Source organism: Bombina bombina, chromosome 3, assembly GCF_027579735.1.
Source record: "Bombina bombina isolate aBomBom1 chromosome 3, aBomBom1.pri, whole genome shotgun sequence".
NCBI lineage: Eukaryota > Metazoa > Chordata > Amphibia > Anura > Bombinatoridae > Bombina > Bombina bombina.
The window spans coordinates 941,449,641-941,469,799 of NC_069501.1; the positions used below are offsets into that span (position 1 = coordinate 941,449,641).

Sequence of the window (20,159 nt, forward strand, 5' to 3'; positions counted from 1 at the left end):
GGTTTGGGAAACTTTGCCCCTCCTGGTAGGATTGTATATCCCATACGTCATTAACTCATGGACTCTTGCCAATTACATGAAAGAAATGTAACAAAAAAGAAAAACTAACATTTAAACAAAATATCCAATTTCCTCAAAATAGCAGTTTCAGGAATGGGGACAAATGCTTATAATTTTTTTTATACAAAAGAAAAATCAAAAGCAAGCAATCTAGCCCTCTATGAATCATATGAGAGCAGAGAGCAAAAGAAGGAGAGATTTAATATAATAAAAATGTTGGCGCCAAGAATGGCACAAATGCAGAAAAAAAAAAAACTTTTGGCGCCAAAGCTTAACAAATGAAATGACGCAACTCACATCATAACAGACGCAACTTCACTCCAAAAATTTTCGTGCCAAAAATGTTGCAATAAAAAATAACATTCTGCGTCATTGCGAGCCTAAGCCCACGAAAATTTTGAAAAAAACAGACTCCAAGTCACAACTAACTGGAACCCCAGGAAAGCCTAAAAACTCCCATAAACATAATTTCCATGCTGAAACTGTTAAACTGCAAAGGGAAATACACAGATCTGACTCATGGCAAATATATACAATATACATTTAAAACTTTATAAGATAAAGTACCAAACATAGCTGAGAGTGTCTTAAAAAATTATATATACTTACCAGAAGACACCCATCCACATATAGCAGACAGCCACAGCCACACCAATACTAAAACATATCAGCAGATGTAATGGTAGAGGAGTATAATATCGATCTTTAAAGGGAGGCAGCAGATGAATCCCTGCGACCGATTTACAGAGAGCCTTAGAATAGATTTCCCATAGGTGAAAACATGGCATCATCAGGCAATACTCCCTTCACATCCCTCAGACAAACACTGTACTTAGAGAGGAACTGGGCTTCAATATGCTTAGAAGCGTGTATCACAATACAGAATCAAGCACAACTGGCTTCACCACCTCCATGAGAGGCAAAGTTTGTAAAACTAAGGTATGAGTGAGGTGGGAGGTGTATTTATAGGCATTTTGAGGTTTGAGAAACTTTGCCCCCACCTGGTAGGAATGTATATCCCATAGGTCACTAGCTCATGGACTCTTGCCACTTACATGAAAAATTGGTTTAGACACTGAATATATCCTAGCTAAGCCTGAACAAAGCCTTGATGTATAGACACTTAGGAATTATCCTGAGCGCGAAAAAAGAAAAAAAAAAGAAATATGACTCTTTAAAGAGTTAGCAGTGACGTCATTATCAGAACCTAATTGCAAAAATAATTGTTGGAGTTCTAAAAGAATGTCAGCTAAAACCCTGGTTTTCATAGCAGGAAAGAAACAAGTTTCCAACTCATTTGAGAATTTTTACTTGTAACAGAAATTTTGGCCTGAAAAAAGGAAATCAATACAGTTAAAAAAAAAATCTTCATTTAAAAAAATAAAAAAATAATAGATATTCAATCTCGAGTCCATCATTATTATTATCGGTTATTTGTAGAGCACCAACAGATTCCACAGCACTAGATTAGAGACATCATTAGATTAGAGACTTGAGATCTTAAAGGGACACTAAACCCAATTTTTTTTTTCTTTCATGATTCAGATAGAGCATGCAATTTTAAGCAACTATCTAATTTACTCCCATTATCTCTTGCTATCTTTATTTGAAAAAGCAGGATTCTAAACTAACGAACCAGCCTATTTTTTATTCAGTACCTTTAGCCACCAATCAGCAAGAGTTACCCAGGTGCTGAAACATAAATGAGCGGCTCATAAGCTTACATTCTTGCTTTTTGAATAAAGATAGCAAGAGAACGAAGAAAAATTGATAATAGGGGTAAATTAGAAAGTAACTTAAAATTGCATGTTCTGAAAGATCCCACCCTCAGGGAGTCTTATAGACCCATAGCTCTCTTAAATGGAGACTACAAAATTCTATGTTCAGTTATTGCCGGGGCGCCTTCAGACACCACTCGCCACTGTTATTCACCCGGATCAGGCTGGGTTTCTCTATGGTCGAAACTCCTCAGCAAAAATTAGGGAGGCTATAGTTATTGCAGAGTATTTCAGGACCATGCAGGTGTCGGAGAGTGGGGGAGACGGGATGGAACCGAACTCGGCTATCGTCTCGATAGATGCGGAGAAAGCGTTTGATTCAATACATTTTGATCATCTATTTACCTCTTTGGTTAATTTTGGTTTTAAGGACCAGTTCTTAAATTTTATCACGAATTTGTATAAAGCACCATGTACAAGGTTGATGGTTAATCAAACCCTCTCACCACAGATAATTCTTGGGAGGGGAACACGCCCCCTACTCTTCGACATCTCAATCGAACCGTTGGCAATCATGGTTAGACAACAGTTGTCAGGAATTAAAATAGGTAACCAGGTCATAAAAATTGCTCTTTATGCCGATGATCTTCTCTTATATCTCTCGGATACCAAAACCAGTATCCCTAAACTTTTAGATATCACTGCCAGATTCAAGTCCTTTTCAGGTTACAAGATAAATGAAGCAAAATCAGAATTGCTATGGCTCAGACAGAATATTAACTCTCCTTCTGTTATCCCTTTTTCTGTGGCCAGAAACACTCTCAAATATTTAGGTATTTTTATCGCTACTTTATCAGGGGAGATCTACGATCTCAATTTTTCTCCAATTCTAGCAAATATTAAGGAGAAACTTAAAAATTGGCAATCCCTGCCACTATCTATCTACGGTCGGATCGCCCTATTCAAAATGATTTTGCTTCCGAAACTTCTTTATGTATTACAGAACGTTCCTCTAATTATGCTGGAAAGGGATATTCTCTGTCTCAATAGCATACTTAGTAGATTTCTCTGGCAGGAGAAAAGACCTAGAATATCCCTAAGTAAACTCTCTCTTCCAAAAGGCAGCGTTGGCCTTGCATTACCAGATATTCGTTCATACAACTATGCTTTCTTGGTCCGGGTGGTGGCTGATTGGATCTCACGAATAACCCCTTAGAAGAAGATATATGTAGTCCTTACCTACCGCTAGCCTTAATTCACTGCCCACCCAAAGAATTACCAGGCGAAATCAAACGGCTTAAATCCTTTTCTAACCCATTGAAGGCTTGGTGGAAAGTGAGTAGTTCATTATCCTTAAATTGTAAAGTTTCTCAGTATCTCCCATTAAGTGGAAACCCAAAATTTCCTGTAGGGTTGAACTCTGTAACATTTAAAAAATGGCATAGCCTAGGCTTGGACAGGTTGATACAACTCTGGGACACAGAGAGAAAATTTGTCAAATCTTTTGATGAATTAAAAACAGAGTTTCAAATTAAGAACAAGGAATTCTTTGCATATTTGCAAAGCAGGCATCTCCTCTGTGAGTTGATGAGTGAGACAGGATGGAATTGGACTCTGGGTAAATTAGAAAGCTGGCTCACTTTGTTCAAAAACGGTGTCAGATCCATCTCTATGTGTTATCAGCTAATTAAACTCAGTAAGGGTGAATTAGAACTGGAGAAAATTACTTCCCTATGGAATCGACTGTTACCTCAATCAAACATTGATATAAAAACTGTCCAATCTTCAATTTGCAAAGTAGCCCAGGTAACTATCAGCCACCTGGCGGGAGATGCATGTCAAACTCCTACACAACGCATATTTCACTCCCGAAAAGGGCCATAAAATTCATCATTTTGCTATTAATAAATGCCCAAAATGTGCGCTCCCTGCAGCTGACTTAATGCACATGATTTGGACCTGTCCTAAAATAAGGCATCTTTGGTGGAAGCTAGAGTTTTGGTTCAATAAAACTTTAAAAGTCTCTCAACTGGCTCTTACACAGCAACAGATCATCTTTGGTACAAAGCACCATAGTCCAAATGATAAATTGATATTTCTTTCTATACTGGCAACTAGATATCTTATTCTTAAAAATTGGAAATTAAGAATAGCCCCATCTATTCCAGAGATCAAGAATTGTTTGAAAAAACAATGCTTGCTAGAACAAAGGGAAATTAATCTAGATAATGACTCTGACATCAGACAATTTTTTGCCAAAAGGTCAGCCTTTATTAGGTCATTGCCAGATACAGAGATGAATGACTTAATATTTCCATTCAGAAACTCGGAACTGGTGCTTCTGGGTGTCTGGTAACAATTTATTAGCTGAGAGGAGCTTAGATGATTTTCTGGGATTCCCCTGGTCTCATACAATTTGCACTCTCTTCCCTAGTTTCTGGCTTCGGCGGGGGGGGGGGGGGGGGGGAGTGGATTCTTTCTGGGTTGTCCTTGTCCTTCCCCTTCCTTTTTCCCTTGTTCTGTTCTCCTTCCTCCCCTTTGTTTTGTTTTTTTTGCCCTCTTCCTTCTTCTCTTTCTCTTTTTTCTTTTTTTCTTCTTTTTTTTGTTTTGTTTTGGTAACCCATGGTTGGGTTGACTAATTCAGAGATAAAATTTAGCAGAATATTTACTTGCTCACTGTTCTTGATTTAAATGTAAAACAATTTTGAACTGATTTTTGTGATTTCTTCTGACATTTGTTTTTGTAAATTACTGTTGACATTTAAATAAAATAATTAATAATAATAAAATGGAAAATATGGGAGATAATTACATGTGAGGGACCTAGGTGTCTTAGGCTCTTGAGAAATTTGAGATATTTGAGAATTTATATGTTATGCGCAAATGAGAAATATTGAAGATAATTCTCTGTTGAAATTGTATTGCCTGTTTCTGTTCCTGATTCCTTGGGATCATATTCTGTGATGTTATTGTATGATGTAATACTTGATGTTCACATGTGTTTCTCTCAAAAAAAAAAATAAAAAAAAATTTCATGTTCTATCTGAATCATGTAAGAATTTTTTTTTGGGTTCAGTACCCCCTTTAATGATTGGAGTAAGCTTGATAACTGAATCAGATTTGAAAACCAAAGTCTGCATGGTCTAAATGGAACTGTCAGAATATGGAAGAAACTGTACTGAATTTGAAACATGACTCTTAGAAAGAAGTTATCAGGTCTATCTCTGGGAGACCCCATTGTTCACAATTTAGTAGAAATACTTGAAGGACAAAACATTCCTGTGGAAGTAATTAGCTAAGGAAATCTGCTTAACTGCATGCTTAAAGGGACAGTCTACTCCAAAAAAACATAATTTATGTAAGAACTTACCTGATAAATTCATTTCTTTCATATTGGCAAGAGTCCATGAGCTAGTGACGTATTTGATATACAATCCTACCAGGAGGGGCAAAGTTTCCCAAACCTCAAAATGCCTATAAATACACCCCTCACCACAACCACAATTCAGTTTAACGAATAGCCAAGCAGTGGGGTGATAAAGAAAGGAGTAGAAAGCATCAACAAAAGAAATTTGGAAATAATTGTGCTTTATACAAAAAATCATAACCACCATAAAAAGGGTGGGCCCCATGGACTCTTGCCAATATGAAAGAAATTAATTTATCAGGTAAGTTCTTACATAAATTATGTTTTCTTTCATGAAATTGGCAAGAGTCCATGAGCTAGTGACGTATGGGATAGCAATACTCAAGATGTGGAACTCCACACTAGAGAGGGAGGTATAAAAATAAAAACAGCCATTTTCCGCTGAAAAAATTAATCCACAACCAAAAAAAATAAGTTAATTCTCATAAATGAAAGAGAAAAACTTAAATCAAAAGCAGAAGAATCAAACTGAAACAGCTGCCTGAAGAACTTTCTACCAAAAACTGCTTCTGAAGAAGCAAATACATCAAAACGGTAGAATTTAGTAAATGTATGCAAAGAGGACCAAGTTGCCGCTTTGCAAATCTGATCAACTGAAGCTTCATTCTAAAAGGCCCACAAAGTGGAAAATGATCTAGTAGAATGAGCTGTAATTCTCTGAGGCGGGGCCTGACCCGACTCCAAATAAGCTTGATGAATCAAAAGTTTCAACCAAGAAGCCAAGGAAATAGCAGAAGCCTTCTGACCTTTCCTAGGACCAGAAAATAAAACAAATAGACTGGAAGTCTTCCTGAAATCTTAAGTAGCTTCCACATAATATTTCAAAGCTCTTACCACATCCAAAGAATTCTTAGGATTAGGACACAAGGAAAAGACAACAATTTCTCTATTAATGTTGTTAGAATTCACAACCTTAGGTAAAAATTGAAAATAAAAACGCAAAACTGCCTTATCCTGATGAAAATTCAGAAAAGGAGACTCACAAGAAAGAGCAGATAGCTCAGAAACTCTTCTAGCAGAAGAGATAGCCAAAAGGAACAACACTTTCCAGGAAATTAGTTTAATGTCCAAAGAATACATAGGCTCAAATGGAGGAGCCTGTAAAGCCTTCAGAACCAAATTAAGACTCCAAGGAGGAGAAATTGATTTAATGACAGGCTCAATACAAACTAAAGCCTGTACAAAACAGTGAATATCAGTTAGTATAGCAATCTTTCTGTGAAATAAAACAGAAAGAGCAGAGATTTGTCCCTTCAAGGAACTTGCAGACAAACCCTTATCCAAACCATCCTGAAGAAACTGTAAAATTCTAGGAATTCTAAAAGAATGCCAAGAGAATTTATGAGAAGAACACCATGAAATGTAAGTCTTCCAAACTCTATAATAAATCTTTCTAGAGACAGATTTACGAGCTTATAACATAGTATTAATCACTGAGTCAGAGAAACCTCTATGACTTAGTACTAAGCGTTCAATTTCCATTTAATGATTTGAGATCCTGATGGAAAAATGGACCTTGAGACAGTAGGTCTGGCATGAACGGAAGTGGCCAAGGCTGGCAACTGGACATCCGAACCAGATCCGCATACCAAAACTTGTGTGGCCATATGCTGGAGGCACAGGCAACACAAATGATTGTTCCATGATGATTTTGGAGATCACTCTTGGAAGGAGAACTAGAGGCGGGAAAATGTAAGCAGGATGATAACACCAAGGAAGTGTCAGCGCATCCACTGCTTCTGCCTGAACATCCCTGGACCTGGACAGGTATCTGGGAAGTTTCTTGTTTAGATGAGATGCCATGAGATCTATCTCTGGAAGACCCCACATCTGAACAATCTGAGAAAACACATCTGGATGGAGAGACCACTCCCCTGGATGTAAAGTCTGACGGCTGAGATAATCCGCCTCCCAATTGTCTACACCTGGGATATGCACCGCAGAGATTAGACAGGAGCTGGATTCCGCCCAAGCAAGTATTCTTTCATAGCTTGGGGACTGTGAGTCCCACCCTGATGATTGACATATGCCACTGTTGTGATATTGTTTGTCTGAAAACAAATGAATGGTTCTCTCTTTAACAGAGGCCAAAACTGAAGAGCTCTGAGAATTGCACGGAGTTCTAAAATATTTATTGGTAATCTCGCCTCTTGAGATTTCCAAACCCCTTGAGCTGTCAGAGATCCCCAAACAGCTCCCCGACCTGAAAGACTCGCATCTGTTGTGATCACAGTCCAGGTGTCGTACATTGGGATTTAAGGATATTAATTGTGATATCTTTGTATAATCTCTGCACCATTGGTTCAGCATACAAAGCTGTAGAGGTCTCATATGAAAACGAACAAAGGGGATCGCGCCCGATGCTGCAGTCATGAGACCTAAAACTTCCATGCATATAGCCACTGAAGAGAATGACTGAGACTGAAGGTGCAGGCAGGCTGCAACCAATTTTAAACCAATTTTGTCTGTTAGAGACAGAGTCATGGACACTGAATCTATCTGGAAGCATAAAAAGGTGACCCTTGTCTGAGGAATCAAGTAACTTTTTGGTAAATTGATCCTCCAACCATGTTTCAGAAGAAACAACACTAGTTGATTTGTGTGAGATTCTGCAGAACGTAAAGACTGAGCTAGTACCAAGATATCGTCCAAAAAAGGAAACACCACAATACCCTGTTCTCTGATTACAGAGAGTAGGGCACCTACCTACCTACTACCAAGATTCTTGGAGCTGTTGCTAGGCCAAATGGAAGAGCAACAAATTGGTAATGCTTGTCTAGAAAAGAGAATCTCAGAAACTGATAATGTTCTGGATGAATCGGAATATGAAGGTATGCATCCTGCAAGTCTATTGTGGACATATAATGTCCTCGCTGAACAAAAGGCAGAATAGTCCTTATAGTCACCATCTTGAAAGTTGGTACTCTTACATAACTATTCAAAATTTTCAGATCCAGAACTGGTCTGAATAAATTTTCCTTCTTTGGGACAATGAATAGATTTGAATAAAACCCCAAACCTTGTTCCTTCAGGAAAGCCTGAGCTTTTACTGGATTTGCTAGGATACGTGAGAGAAAAAATCTTCTCACAGGAGGTCTTACTCTGAATCCTATTCGATACCCTTGAGAGACAATGCTCTGAATCCAATGATTTTGGAGAGAATTTATCCAAATATCCTTGAAAAACCTTAATCTGCCCCCTACCAGCTGAGCTGGAATGAGGGCCACACCTTCATGCAGACTTAGGGGCTGACTTTGGTTTCTTAAATGGCTTGGATTTATTCCAATTTGAGGAAGGCTTCCAATTGGAAACAGATTCCTTGGGGGAAGGATTACGTTTTTGTTCCTTATTTTGACGAAAGGAACGAAAACGGTTAGAAGCCTTAGATTTACCCTTAGGTTTTTTATCCTGAGGCAGAAAAACTCCCTTTCCCCCAGTGACAGTTGAAATAATAGAATCCAACTGAGAACCAAATAAATTATTACCTTGGAAAGAAAGAGATAATAATCTAGATTTAGATGTCATATCAGATTTCCAAGATTTAAGCCACAAAGCTCTTCTAGCTAATATAGCTAAAGACATGGATCTAACATCAATTTTGATAATATAAAAAATGGCATCACAAATAAAATGATTAGCATATTGCAGTAAGCGAATAATGCTAGATATGTCAGAATCCAATTCTTGTTGCGCTAAATTCTCCAACCAGAAAGTTGATGCAGCCGCAACATCAGCCAAAGAAATAGCAGGTCTGAGAAGATGACCTGAATATAAATAGGCCTTCCTTAGATAAGATTCAAGCTTCCTATCTAAAGGATCCTTAAAGGAAGTACCATCTTCCATAGGAATAGTGGTAGTTTAGCAAGAGTAGAAATAGCCCCATCAACTTTGGGGATTTTTTCCCAAAACTCTATAGAATTTGCTGGTAAAGGATACAATTTTTTAAACCTTGAAGAAGAAATAAAAGAAGTACCTGGCTTATTCCATTCCTTAGAAATCATATCAGAAATAGCCTCAGGAATAGGAAAAACCCCTGGAGAAACCACAGGAGGCTTAAAAACAGCATTTAAACGTTTATTAGACTGAACGTCAAGAGGACTGGTTACCTCAATATCCAAAGTAATTAACACTTCTTTTAATAAAGAACACATATACTCTATTTTAAATAAATAAGTAGATATGTCAGTGTCAATGTCTGAGGAAGGATCTTCTGTATCAGATAGATCCTCATCAGAAGAGGATAAATTATTATGTTGTTGGTCATTTGAAATTTCATCAACTGAATGAGAAGTTTTAAAATACCTTTTACGTTTATTAGAAGGTGGAAATGCAGACAAAGCCTTCTGGATAGAATCAGAAACAAATTCTTCAAAATTCACAGGTATATCATGTACATTAGAAGTTGAAGGAACTGCAACTGGCAATGTACTATTACTGATGGACACACTATCTGCATGTAAAAGTTTATCATGACAACTATTACAAATGACATTCGGCGAAATAATTTCCACAATCTTACAACAAATGTTCCAGCAGAAACTTCTGAGGCAGGATCAGATTGAGACATCTTGCAAAATGTAAAAGAAAAAACAACATATAAAGCAAAATTATCAATTTCCTTATATGACAGTTTCAGGAATGGGAAAAAATGCAAATAGCATAGCCCTCTGATAGAGAAAAAGGTAAGAGGCAAACATCAATGGGGTATTGAAATAATGAAAGCCAATAATAACTGGAAATGACGCAACCGTGTGTAAGGCTTCGGCGTCAACTATGACGCCGGAAATAACGAAGTTGCGTCATAGATGTATTTTCACGCCAAAAAAATTCTCGCGCCAAGTATGACGCAATAAACTTTAGCATTTGACGTACCCGCGGGCCTAATACCGCCCGCAATTTGCAAGAAGTAGTCAATTGAAAAAAAGACTAAACCCCAGGTAAGAAAAAAATATGAAGCGGACAGTCTGCAGAAGGAAATACATGAACCTGACTCATGGCAAATATAAGTACAATACATATATTTAGAACTTTATATAAATGCATAAAGTGCCAAACCATAGCTGAGGTGTCTTAAGTAATAAAAAACATACTTACCAAAAGACACCCATCCACATATAGCAGATAGCCAAACCAGTACTGAAACAGTTATCAGTAGAGGTAATGGTAAATTGAGAGTATATCGTCGATCTGAAAAGGGAGGTAGGAGATGAATCTCTATGACCGATAACAGAGAACCTATGAAATAGACCCCCGTTAGGGAAATCATCTTATTCAATAAGTAATACTCCCTTCACGTCCCTCTGACATTCGCTGTACTCTGAGAGGAATCGGGCTTCAACAATGCTGAGAAGCGCATATCAACGTAGAAATCTTGGCACAAACTTACTTCACCCCCTCCATAGGAGGCAAAGTTTGTAAAACTGAATTGTGGGTGTGGTGAGGGGTGTATTTATAGGCATTTTGAGGTTTGGGAAACTTTGCCCCTCCTGGTAGGATTGTATATCCCATACGTCACTAGCTCATGGACTCTTGCCAATTACATGAAAGAAATGGTATTCTTTAAAAAGATAGACAACACCTTTACTACCCATTCCCCAGCTTTACATAACCAACATTGTTATAGTAATATAATGTATAACCTTTAACCCTCTAAATTTCTTCCTGTCTCTAAGCCACTACATGCCACCTCTTATCTCAGTACATTTTTATAGCTTTTCACAGGAAGACACTGCTAGTTCATGTGTGCCATATAGATAATATTGTGTACTCTCCTGTGGATATATGGAGTCAGCACTATGTGACAAATGCAAGTCTGTAAAAAGCACTAAGATAAAGGGGAAGTCTGCAGAGGCTTAGCTAAAAGTTAATCCCCAAGGTAAAAATGATATTAATATAACTGTTAGTTATGCAAAACTGGGGAATGGGTAATAAAGGGATTATCTATCTTTTTAATCAATACAAATTTAAACAAAACAATTTTAAGGAAATGGGCATATTTGCTTGCATATTGGTAGTTCCTTGGTTCATAGTGCTGTCACTAATAAGGTGGAAAGAGTATTGTTCCTGCATATTCTTTCCTCTAGCTGATCATTTCTGTTGTCCTGCTATAGAATAAATTATCAGCCAAGTCTAAACATTTTTATTCAAAATTAGCTTAACAACTTGTTTGCTGCAAATATTTTTAGTTAATGAATTCCACCCCCCACCTGCTTCTTTTTTTGGGAGCCAATCCAGGCTTAAGTCTGCAGAAGACTAGGCTAGCCATGAACATAATGTTAGTATAAACTGCATTGTTTTGCTGTTCTTATCTGTTAAAGCCAGTTAGGGTCAGATATAGCAGGGTTAAAAGAGTCACAATTTCATATCTAAATTACGTGAAAAAAGAACAAAATAAGTAAATGATAATCATGACAAAACTTTGTAATGTACTTTCATTATTTTATGACAGCTACAAAATTCCATAGTCAGCTGAGTTTTTGTAATTAATGTATTGCATGATAACTGATAAGCAATGTTTTTTTTTTTAATTTTCCATTATTCTGATGCTACCAGATGTGTATTATCGGTTGCCTTAACCAATAATACAAATCTGGTAACGCATCAGACTGATAAAAAAAAAAAAAAAAATATGCAATTACCAAAGTGAGATTTAAATAATTTAGAAGAGCATAGGATTCGGGCACATTAATTTAGTAAACAAATTAAACAGATATGGTAAACAGGACCTACACCAAGAAAAAACTGTTATACAAAGCAGAAATGGACTAAGATATAGGTACAGTTATTATACAGGTGTGAGCGGCATATTTACATACCTGGAAAGAATTAAAGAACAAAAAAACTACATCAATGAACTAACTTTTCATAAGGTTACAACAGTCAGGAATAAAATAACAAATAGCTACAGCAATGAACTATCTTTTCATAAGGTTACAACAGTCAGATATATGGGCTTAAAGGGACATCATACTCATTACCTTTTAGAGTGTATTATGTTGTTTACAAATAGTTAATTTACCATAATTTTGCCAATTGAATAACCCAGTATTCTGAATATTTCAATACTGCAGTATTGGCTGTAGACAAGCTATGTAAAAACAAGCAACAGAAATATGCCTCCCGTTGAGCAGTGGGAATGATTCCAGACCAATTTTTAAGAGCATTTTGTACCAGCTTTGAATAGAATGAAATATTCACATCTGCTAGCCTTAGTACACTGCCCCTTTAAAAGCCAACACTGTGTACAATACTCTATGTAAATACTAAACAATTCTAAGTGCTATCACTTAAAAGACGAGCCACGTATGCCACACCAAATTTACCTATAAACCAGCATATACTAATAGATTATAAATTATTTTATATGTAATTAGTCTATACTTCTATTCAATCATTGTTTAATTATTAGTTTGTGTAATATATTTTGCATGTATTCATAAAGTTGAAAAATAATCTATACCTGGAGTAAATTGTTTTATATGACTGTCTGCTTCACCTTCTAATTTCTCCCATCGTAGTGCCTCTGCTTTCTTCATTTTAATCTCAATCTAGAAAACAAGTAAAAGCAAACATAAATCAAATAATCATTAAAAGAAGGCAGTAATACAAACACAGATAGCTATGAAATTGAAAGCTTTGTTGGATATAGTATTTTGTATTTAACTCTGAACCATATTGGGAGTCAAAAACAAAAACAGAATTTATGTTTACCTGATAAATTACTTTCTCCAACGGTGTGTCCGGTCCACGGCGTCATCCTTACTTGTGGGATATTCTCTTCCCCAACAGGAAATGGCAAAGAGCCCAGCAAAGCTGGTCACATGATCCCTCCTAGGCTCCGCCTACCCCAGTCATTCGACCGACGTTAAGGAGGAATATTTGCATAGGAGAAACCATATGATACCGTGGTGACTGTAGTTAAAGAAAATAAATTATCAGACCTGATTAAAAAACCAGGGCGGGCCGTGGACCGGACACACCGTTGGAGAAAGTAATTTATCAGGTAAACATAAATTCTGTTTTCTCCAACATAGGTGTGTCCGGTCCACGGCGTCATCCTTACTTGTGGGAACCAATACCAAAGCTTTAGGACACGGATGAAGGGAGGGAGCAAATCAGGTCACCTAAATGGAAGGCACCACGGCTTGCAAAACCTTTCTCCCAAAAATAGCCTCAGAAGAAGCAAAAGTATCAAACTTGTAAAATTTGGTAAAAGTGTGCAGTGAAGACCAAGTCGCTGCCCTACATATCTGATCAACAGAAGCCTCGTTCTTGAAGGCCCATGTGGAAGCCACAGCCCTAGTGGAATGAGCTGTGATTCTTTCGGGAGGCTGCCGTCCGGCAGTCTCGTAAGCCAATCTGATGATGCTTTTAATCCAAAAAGAGAGAGAGGTAGAAGTTGCTTTTTGACCTCTCCTTTTACCGGAATAAACAACAAACAAGGAAGATGTTTGTCTAAAATCCTTTGAAGCATCTAAATAGAATTTTAGAGCGCGAACAACATCCAAATTGTGCAACAAACGTTCCTTCTTCGAAACTGGTTTCGGACACAGAGAAGGTACGATAATCTCCTGGTTAATGTTTTTGTTAGAAACAACTTTTGGAAGAAAACCAGGTTTAGTACGTAAAACCACCTTATCTGCATGGAACACCAGATAAGGAGGAGAACACTGCAGAGCAGATAATTCTGAAACTCTTCTAGCAGAAGAAATTGCAACTAAAAACAAAACTTTCCAAGATAATAACTTAATATCAACGGAATGTAAGGGTTCAAACGGAACCCCCTGAAGAACTGAAAGAACTAAGTTGAGACTCCAAGGAGGAGTCAAAGGTTTGTAAACAGGCTTGATTCTAACCAGAGCCTGAACAAAGGCTTGAACATCTGGCACAGCTGCCAGCTTTTTGTGAAGTAACACAGACAAGGCAGAAATCTGTCCCTTCAGGGAACTTGCAGATAATCCTTTTTCCAATCCTTCTTGAAGGAAGGATAGAATCTTAGGAATCTTAACCTTGTCCCAAGGGAATCCTTTAGATTCACACCAACAGATATATTTTTTCCAAATTTTGTGGTAAATCTTTCTAGTTACAGGCTTTCTGGCCTGAACAAGAGTATCGATAACAGAATCTGAGAACCCTCGCTTCGATAAGATCAAGCGTTCAATCTCCAAGCAGTCAGCTGGAGTGAGACCAGATTCGGATGTTCGAACGGACCCTGAACAAGAAGGTCTCGTCTCAAAGGTAGCTTCCATGGTGGAGCCGATGACATATTCACCAGATCTGCATACCAAGTCCTGCGTGGCCACGCAGGAGCTATCAAGATCACCGACGCCCTCTCCTGATTGATCCTGGCTACCAGCCTGGGGATGAGAGGAAACGGCGGGAACACATAAGCTAGTTTGAAGGTCCAAGGTGCTACTAGTGCATCCACTAGAGCCGCCTTGGGATCCCTGGATCTGGACCCGTAGCAAGGAACTTTGAAGTTCTGACGAGAGGCCATCAGATCCATGTCTGGAATGCCCCACAGTTGAGTGACTTGGGCAAAGATTTCCGGATGGAGTTCCCACTCCCCCGGATGCAATGTCTGACGACTCAGAAAATCCGCTTCCCAATTTTCCACTCCTGGGATGTGGATAGCAGACAGGTGGCAGGAGTGAGACTCCGCCCATAGAATGATTTTGGTCACTTCTTCCATCGCTAGGGAACTCCTTGTTCCCCCCTGATGGTTGATGTACGCAACAGTTGTCATGTTGTCTGATTGAAACCGTATGAACTTGGCCCTCGCTAGCTGAGGCCAAGCCTTGAGAGCATTGAATATCGCTCTCAGTTCCAGAATATTTATCGGTAGAAGAGATTCTTCCCGAGACCAAAGACCCTGAGCTTTCAGGGATCCCCAGACCGCGCCCCAGCCCATCAGACTGGCGTCGGTCGTGACAATGACCCACTCTGGTCTGCGGAAGGTCATCCCTTGTGACAGGTTGTCCAGGGACAGCCACCAACGGAGTGAGTCTCTGGTCCTCTGATTTACTTGTATCCTCGGAGACAAGTCTGTATAGTCCCCATTCCACTGACTGAGCATGCACAGTTGTAATGGTCTTAGATGAATGCGCGCAAAAGGAACTATGTCCATTGCCGCTACCATCAAACCTATCACTTCCATGCACTGCGCTATGGAAGGAAGAGGAACGGAATGAAGTATCCGACAAGAGTCTAGAAGTTTTGTTTTTCTGGCCTCTGTCAGAAAAATCCTCATTTCTAAGGAGTCTATTATTGTTCCCAAGAAGGGAACCCTTGTTGACGGAGATAGAGAACTCTTTTCCACGTTCACTTTCCATCCGTGAGATCTGAGAAAGGCCAGGACAATGTCCGTGTGAGCCTTTGCTTGAGGAAGGGACGACGCTTGAATCAGAATGTCGTCCAAGTAAGGTACTACAGCAATGCCCCTTGGTCTTAGCACAGCTAGAAGGGACCCTAGTACCTTTGTGAAAATCCTTGGAGCAGTGGCTAATCCGAAAGGAAGCGCCACGAACTGGTAATGCTTGTCCAGGAATGCGAACCTTAGGAACCGATGATGTTCCTTGTGGATAGGAATATGTAGATACGCATCCTTTAAATCCACCGTGGTCATGAATTGACCTTCCTGGATGGAAGGAAGAATAGTTCGAATGGTTTCCATCTTGAACGATGGAACCTTGAGAAACTTGTTTAAGATCTTGAGATCTAAGATTGGTCTGAACGTTCCCTCTTTTTTGGGAACTATGAACAGATTGGAGTAGAACCCCATCCCTTGTTCTCCTAATGGAACAGGATGAATCACTCCCATTTTTAACAGGTCTTCTACACAATGTAAGAATGCCTGTCTTTTTATGTGGTCTGAAGACAACTGAGACCTGTGGAACCTCCCCCTTGGGGGAAGCCCCTTGAATTCCAGAAGATAACCTTGGGAGACTATTTCTAGCGCCCAAGGATCCAGAACATCTCTTGCCCAGGCCTGAGCGAAGAGAGAGAGTCTGCCCCCCACCAGATCCGGTCCCGGATCGGGGGCCAACATTTCATGCTGTCTTGGTAGCAGTGGCAGGTTTCTTGGCCTGCTTTCCCTTGTTCCAGCCTTGCATTGGTCTCCAAGCTGGCTTGGCTTGAGAAGTATTACCCTCTTGCTTAGAGGACGTAGCACTTTGGGCTGGTCCGTTTCTACGAAAGGGACGAAAATTAGGTTTATTTTTTGCCTTGAAAGGCCGATCCTGAGGAAGGGCGTGGCCCTTACCCCCAGTGATATCAGAGATAATCTCTTTCAAGTCAGGGCCAAACAGCGTTTTCCCCTTGAAAGGAATGTTAAGTAGCTTGTTCTTGGAAGACGCATCAGCTGACCAAGATTTCAACCAAAGCGCTCTGCGCGCCACAATAGCAAACCCAGAATTCTTAGCCGCTAACCTAGCCAATTGCAAAGTGGCGTCTAGGGTGAAAGAGTTAGCCAATTTGAGAGCATTGATTCTGTCCATAATCTCCTCATAAGGAGGAGAATCACTATCGACCGCCTTTATCAGCTCATCGAACCAGAAACACGCGGCTGTAGCGACAGGGACAATGCATGAAATTGGTTGTAGAAGGTAACCCTGCTGAACAAACATCTTTTTAAGTAAACCTTCTAATTTTTTATCCATAGGATCTTTGAAAGCACAACTATCTTCTATGGGTATAGTGGTGCGTTTGTTTAAAGTGGAAACCGCTCCCTCGACCTTGGGGACTGTCTGCCATAAGTCCTTTCTGGGGTCGACCATAGGAAACAATTTTTTAAATATGGGGGGAGGGACGAAAGGAATACCGGGCCTTTCCCATTCTTTATTTACAATGTCCGCCACCCGCTTGGGTATAGGAAAAGCTTCTGGGAGCCCCGGGACCTCTAGGAACTTGTCCATTTTACATAGTTTCTCTGGGATGACCAACTTGTCACAATCATCCAGAGTGGATAATACCTCCTTAAGCAGAATGCGGAGATGTTCCAACTTAAATTTAAACGTAATCACATCAGGTTCAGCTTGTTGAGAAATGTTCCCTGAATCAGTAATTTCTCCCTCAGACAAAACCTCCCTGGCCCCATCAGACTGGTTTAGGGGCCCTTCAGAACCATTATTATCAGCGTCGTCATGCTCTTCAGTATCTAAAACAGAGCAGTCGCGCTTACGCTGATAAGTGTTCATTTTGGCTAAAATGTTTTTGACAGAATTATCCATTACAGCCGTTAATTGTTGCATAGTAAGGAGTATTGGCGCGCTAGATGTACTAGGGGCCTCCTGAGTGGGCAAGACTCGTGTAGACGAAGGAGGGAATGATGCAGTACCATGCTTACTCCCCTCACTTGAGGAATCATCTTGGGCATCATTGTCATTGTCACATAAATCACATTTATTTAAATGAGAAGGAATTCTGGCTTCCCCACATTCAGAACACAGTCTATCTGGTAGTTCAGACATGTTAAACAGGCATAAACTTGATAACAAAGTACAAAAAACGTTTTAAAATAAAACCGTTACTGTCACTTTAAATTTTAAACTGAACACACTTTATTACTGCAATTGCGAAAAAATATGAAGGAATTGTTCAAAATTCACCAAAATTTCACCACAGTGTCTTAAAGCCTTAAAAGTATTGCACACCAAATTTGGAAGCTTTAACCCTTAAAATAACGGAACCGGAGCCGTTTTTAACTTTAACCCCTTTACAGTCCCTGGTATCTGCTTTGCTGAGACCCAACCAAGCCCAAAGGGGAATACGATACCAAATGACGCCTTCAGAAAGTCTTTTCTAAGTATCAGACCTCCTCTCACATGCGACTGCATGTCATGCCTCTCAAAAACAAGTGCGCAACACCGGCGCGAAAATGAGGCTCTGCCTATGATTTGGGAAAGCCCCTAAAGAATAAGGTGTCTAAAACAGTGCCTGCCGATATAATCTTATCAAAATACCCAGATTAAATGATTCCTCAAGGCTAAATATGTGTTAATAATGAATCGATTTAGCCCAGAAAAAGTCTACAGTCTTAATAAGCCCTTGTGAAGCCCTTATTTACTATCTTAATAAACATGGCTTACCGGATCCCATAGGGAAAATGACAGCTTCCAGCATTACATCGTCTTGTTAGAATGTGTCATACCTCAAGCAGCAAGAGACTGCTCACTGTTCCCCCAACTGAAGTTAATTGCTCTCAACAGTCCTGTGTGGAACAGCCATGGATTTTAGTGACGGTTGCTAAAATCATTTTCCTCATACAAACAGAAATCTTCATCTCTTTTCTGTTTCTGAGTAAATAGTACATACCAGCACTATTTTAAAATAACAAACTCTTGATTGAATAATAAAAACTACAGTTAAACACTAAAAAACTCTAAGCCATCTCCGTGGAGATGTTGCCTGTACAACGGCAAAGAGAATGACTGGGGTAGGCGGAGCCTAGGAGGGATCATGTGACCAGCTTTGCTGGGCTCTTTGCCATTTCCTGTTGGGGAAGAGAATATCCCACAAGTAAGGATGACGCCGTGGACCGGACACACCTATGTTGGAGAAATGTATGCTTACCTGATAAATGTATTTATTTCTTGACACAGTGAGTCCACGGATCATCATAATTACTGTTCGGAATATCTCTCCTGACCAGCAGGAGGAGGCAAAGAGCACCACAGCAATGCTGTTAAATACCACTCCCCTACCCAGAACCCCCAGTCATTCGACCAAAGGCAAAGGAGAAAGGAAGTAATATAAGGTGCATGGGGTTTATGGAAAAATAAACTGTCTAAACATACAGGGCGGGCCGTGGACTCACCATGTCAAGAAATAAATAAATTTTCAGGTAAGCATAAATTTTGTTTTCTTTCTAATGACACAGTGAGTCCACGGATCATCATAATTACTGTTGGGAACCAAGACAGTAAACCTAAACAGAAAGCACCACTGCTTGAAGAACCTTTCTCCCAAAAGAAGCCTCACCCGAAAAAAAAGTATAAAATGTAAAGAATTTAGAAAAAGTGTGCAAAGATGACCACGTGGCAGCCTTGCAAATCTGTTCTACAGAAGTCCGAATTTTGAAGGCCCAAGAAGAAGAAACAGCCCTCGTGGAATGAGCCGTGATTTTCTCAGGAGGCTGCTGTCCAGCAGTCTCATACGCCAAACGAATAACACTCCCCAACCAAAAAGAAAGAGAAGTAGCTGTAGCTTTTCTGACCCTTACGCTTCCCAGAAAGAACAACAAATAAAGAAGAAGACTGGCGGAAATCCTTAGTCACCTGCAAATAAAACTTTAACGCACGCACCACATCCAGGTTGTGCAACAAACGCTCCTTATGAGAAGAAGGATTAGGACACAATGAAGGAACAACAATTTCTTGATTAATATTCCTATCCGAAACCACCTTGGGAAGGAAACCTAAGGCAGTACGTAGTACTACCTTATCAGAATGAAAAATAAGGAAAGGAGATTCACACTGCAAAGCTGAATGCTCCGAAAACTCTTTGAGCCAAAGAAATAGCAACCAAAAACAAAACTTTCCAGGATAACATCTCAATATCCAAAGAATGCATAGGCTCAAACAGAGCGTGTTGAAGAACTCTAGGAACCAAATTAAGACTCCAAGGAGGCGTAGCAAACTTAAACATAGGCCGGATTCTAACCAGGGCCTGACAAAAAGACTGAAAATCCGGCACATCCGCCAGATGCTTGTGCAACAAAACAGATAACGCAGAAATTTGACCCTTCAAGGTACTTGCAGATAAACCCTTCTCCAGACCCTCCTGGAGAAAAAGACAAAATCCTAGGAATCCTAACTCTATTCCAAGATTAGCCTCTGGATTCACACCAATACATATATTTACGCCATATCTTATTATTTATCTTTCTAGTCACAGGCTTACGAGCCTGAATCATAATCTCAATAACCGACTCTTAGACAATATCAAGCGTTCAAGCT

At 39.4% G+C, this 20,159-nt stretch overlaps 1 protein-coding gene across 2 annotated transcripts in view; it reads right to left on the minus strand.

Moving 5' to 3' along the window:
* Positions 1-20,159, minus strand: part of SUGT1 (SGT1 homolog, MIS12 kinetochore complex assembly cochaperone) — a 696,093-nt gene that overhangs the window by 71,455 nt on the left and 604,479 nt on the right. For both annotated transcript variants that reach the window (XM_053707955.1, XM_053707954.1), the window contains exon 12: positions 12,665-12,752. In XM_053707955.1, coding sequence (XP_053563930.1) covers positions 12,665-12,752 — 88 coding nt within the window. The remainder of the gene's footprint in view (positions 1-12,664; positions 12,753-20,159) is intronic.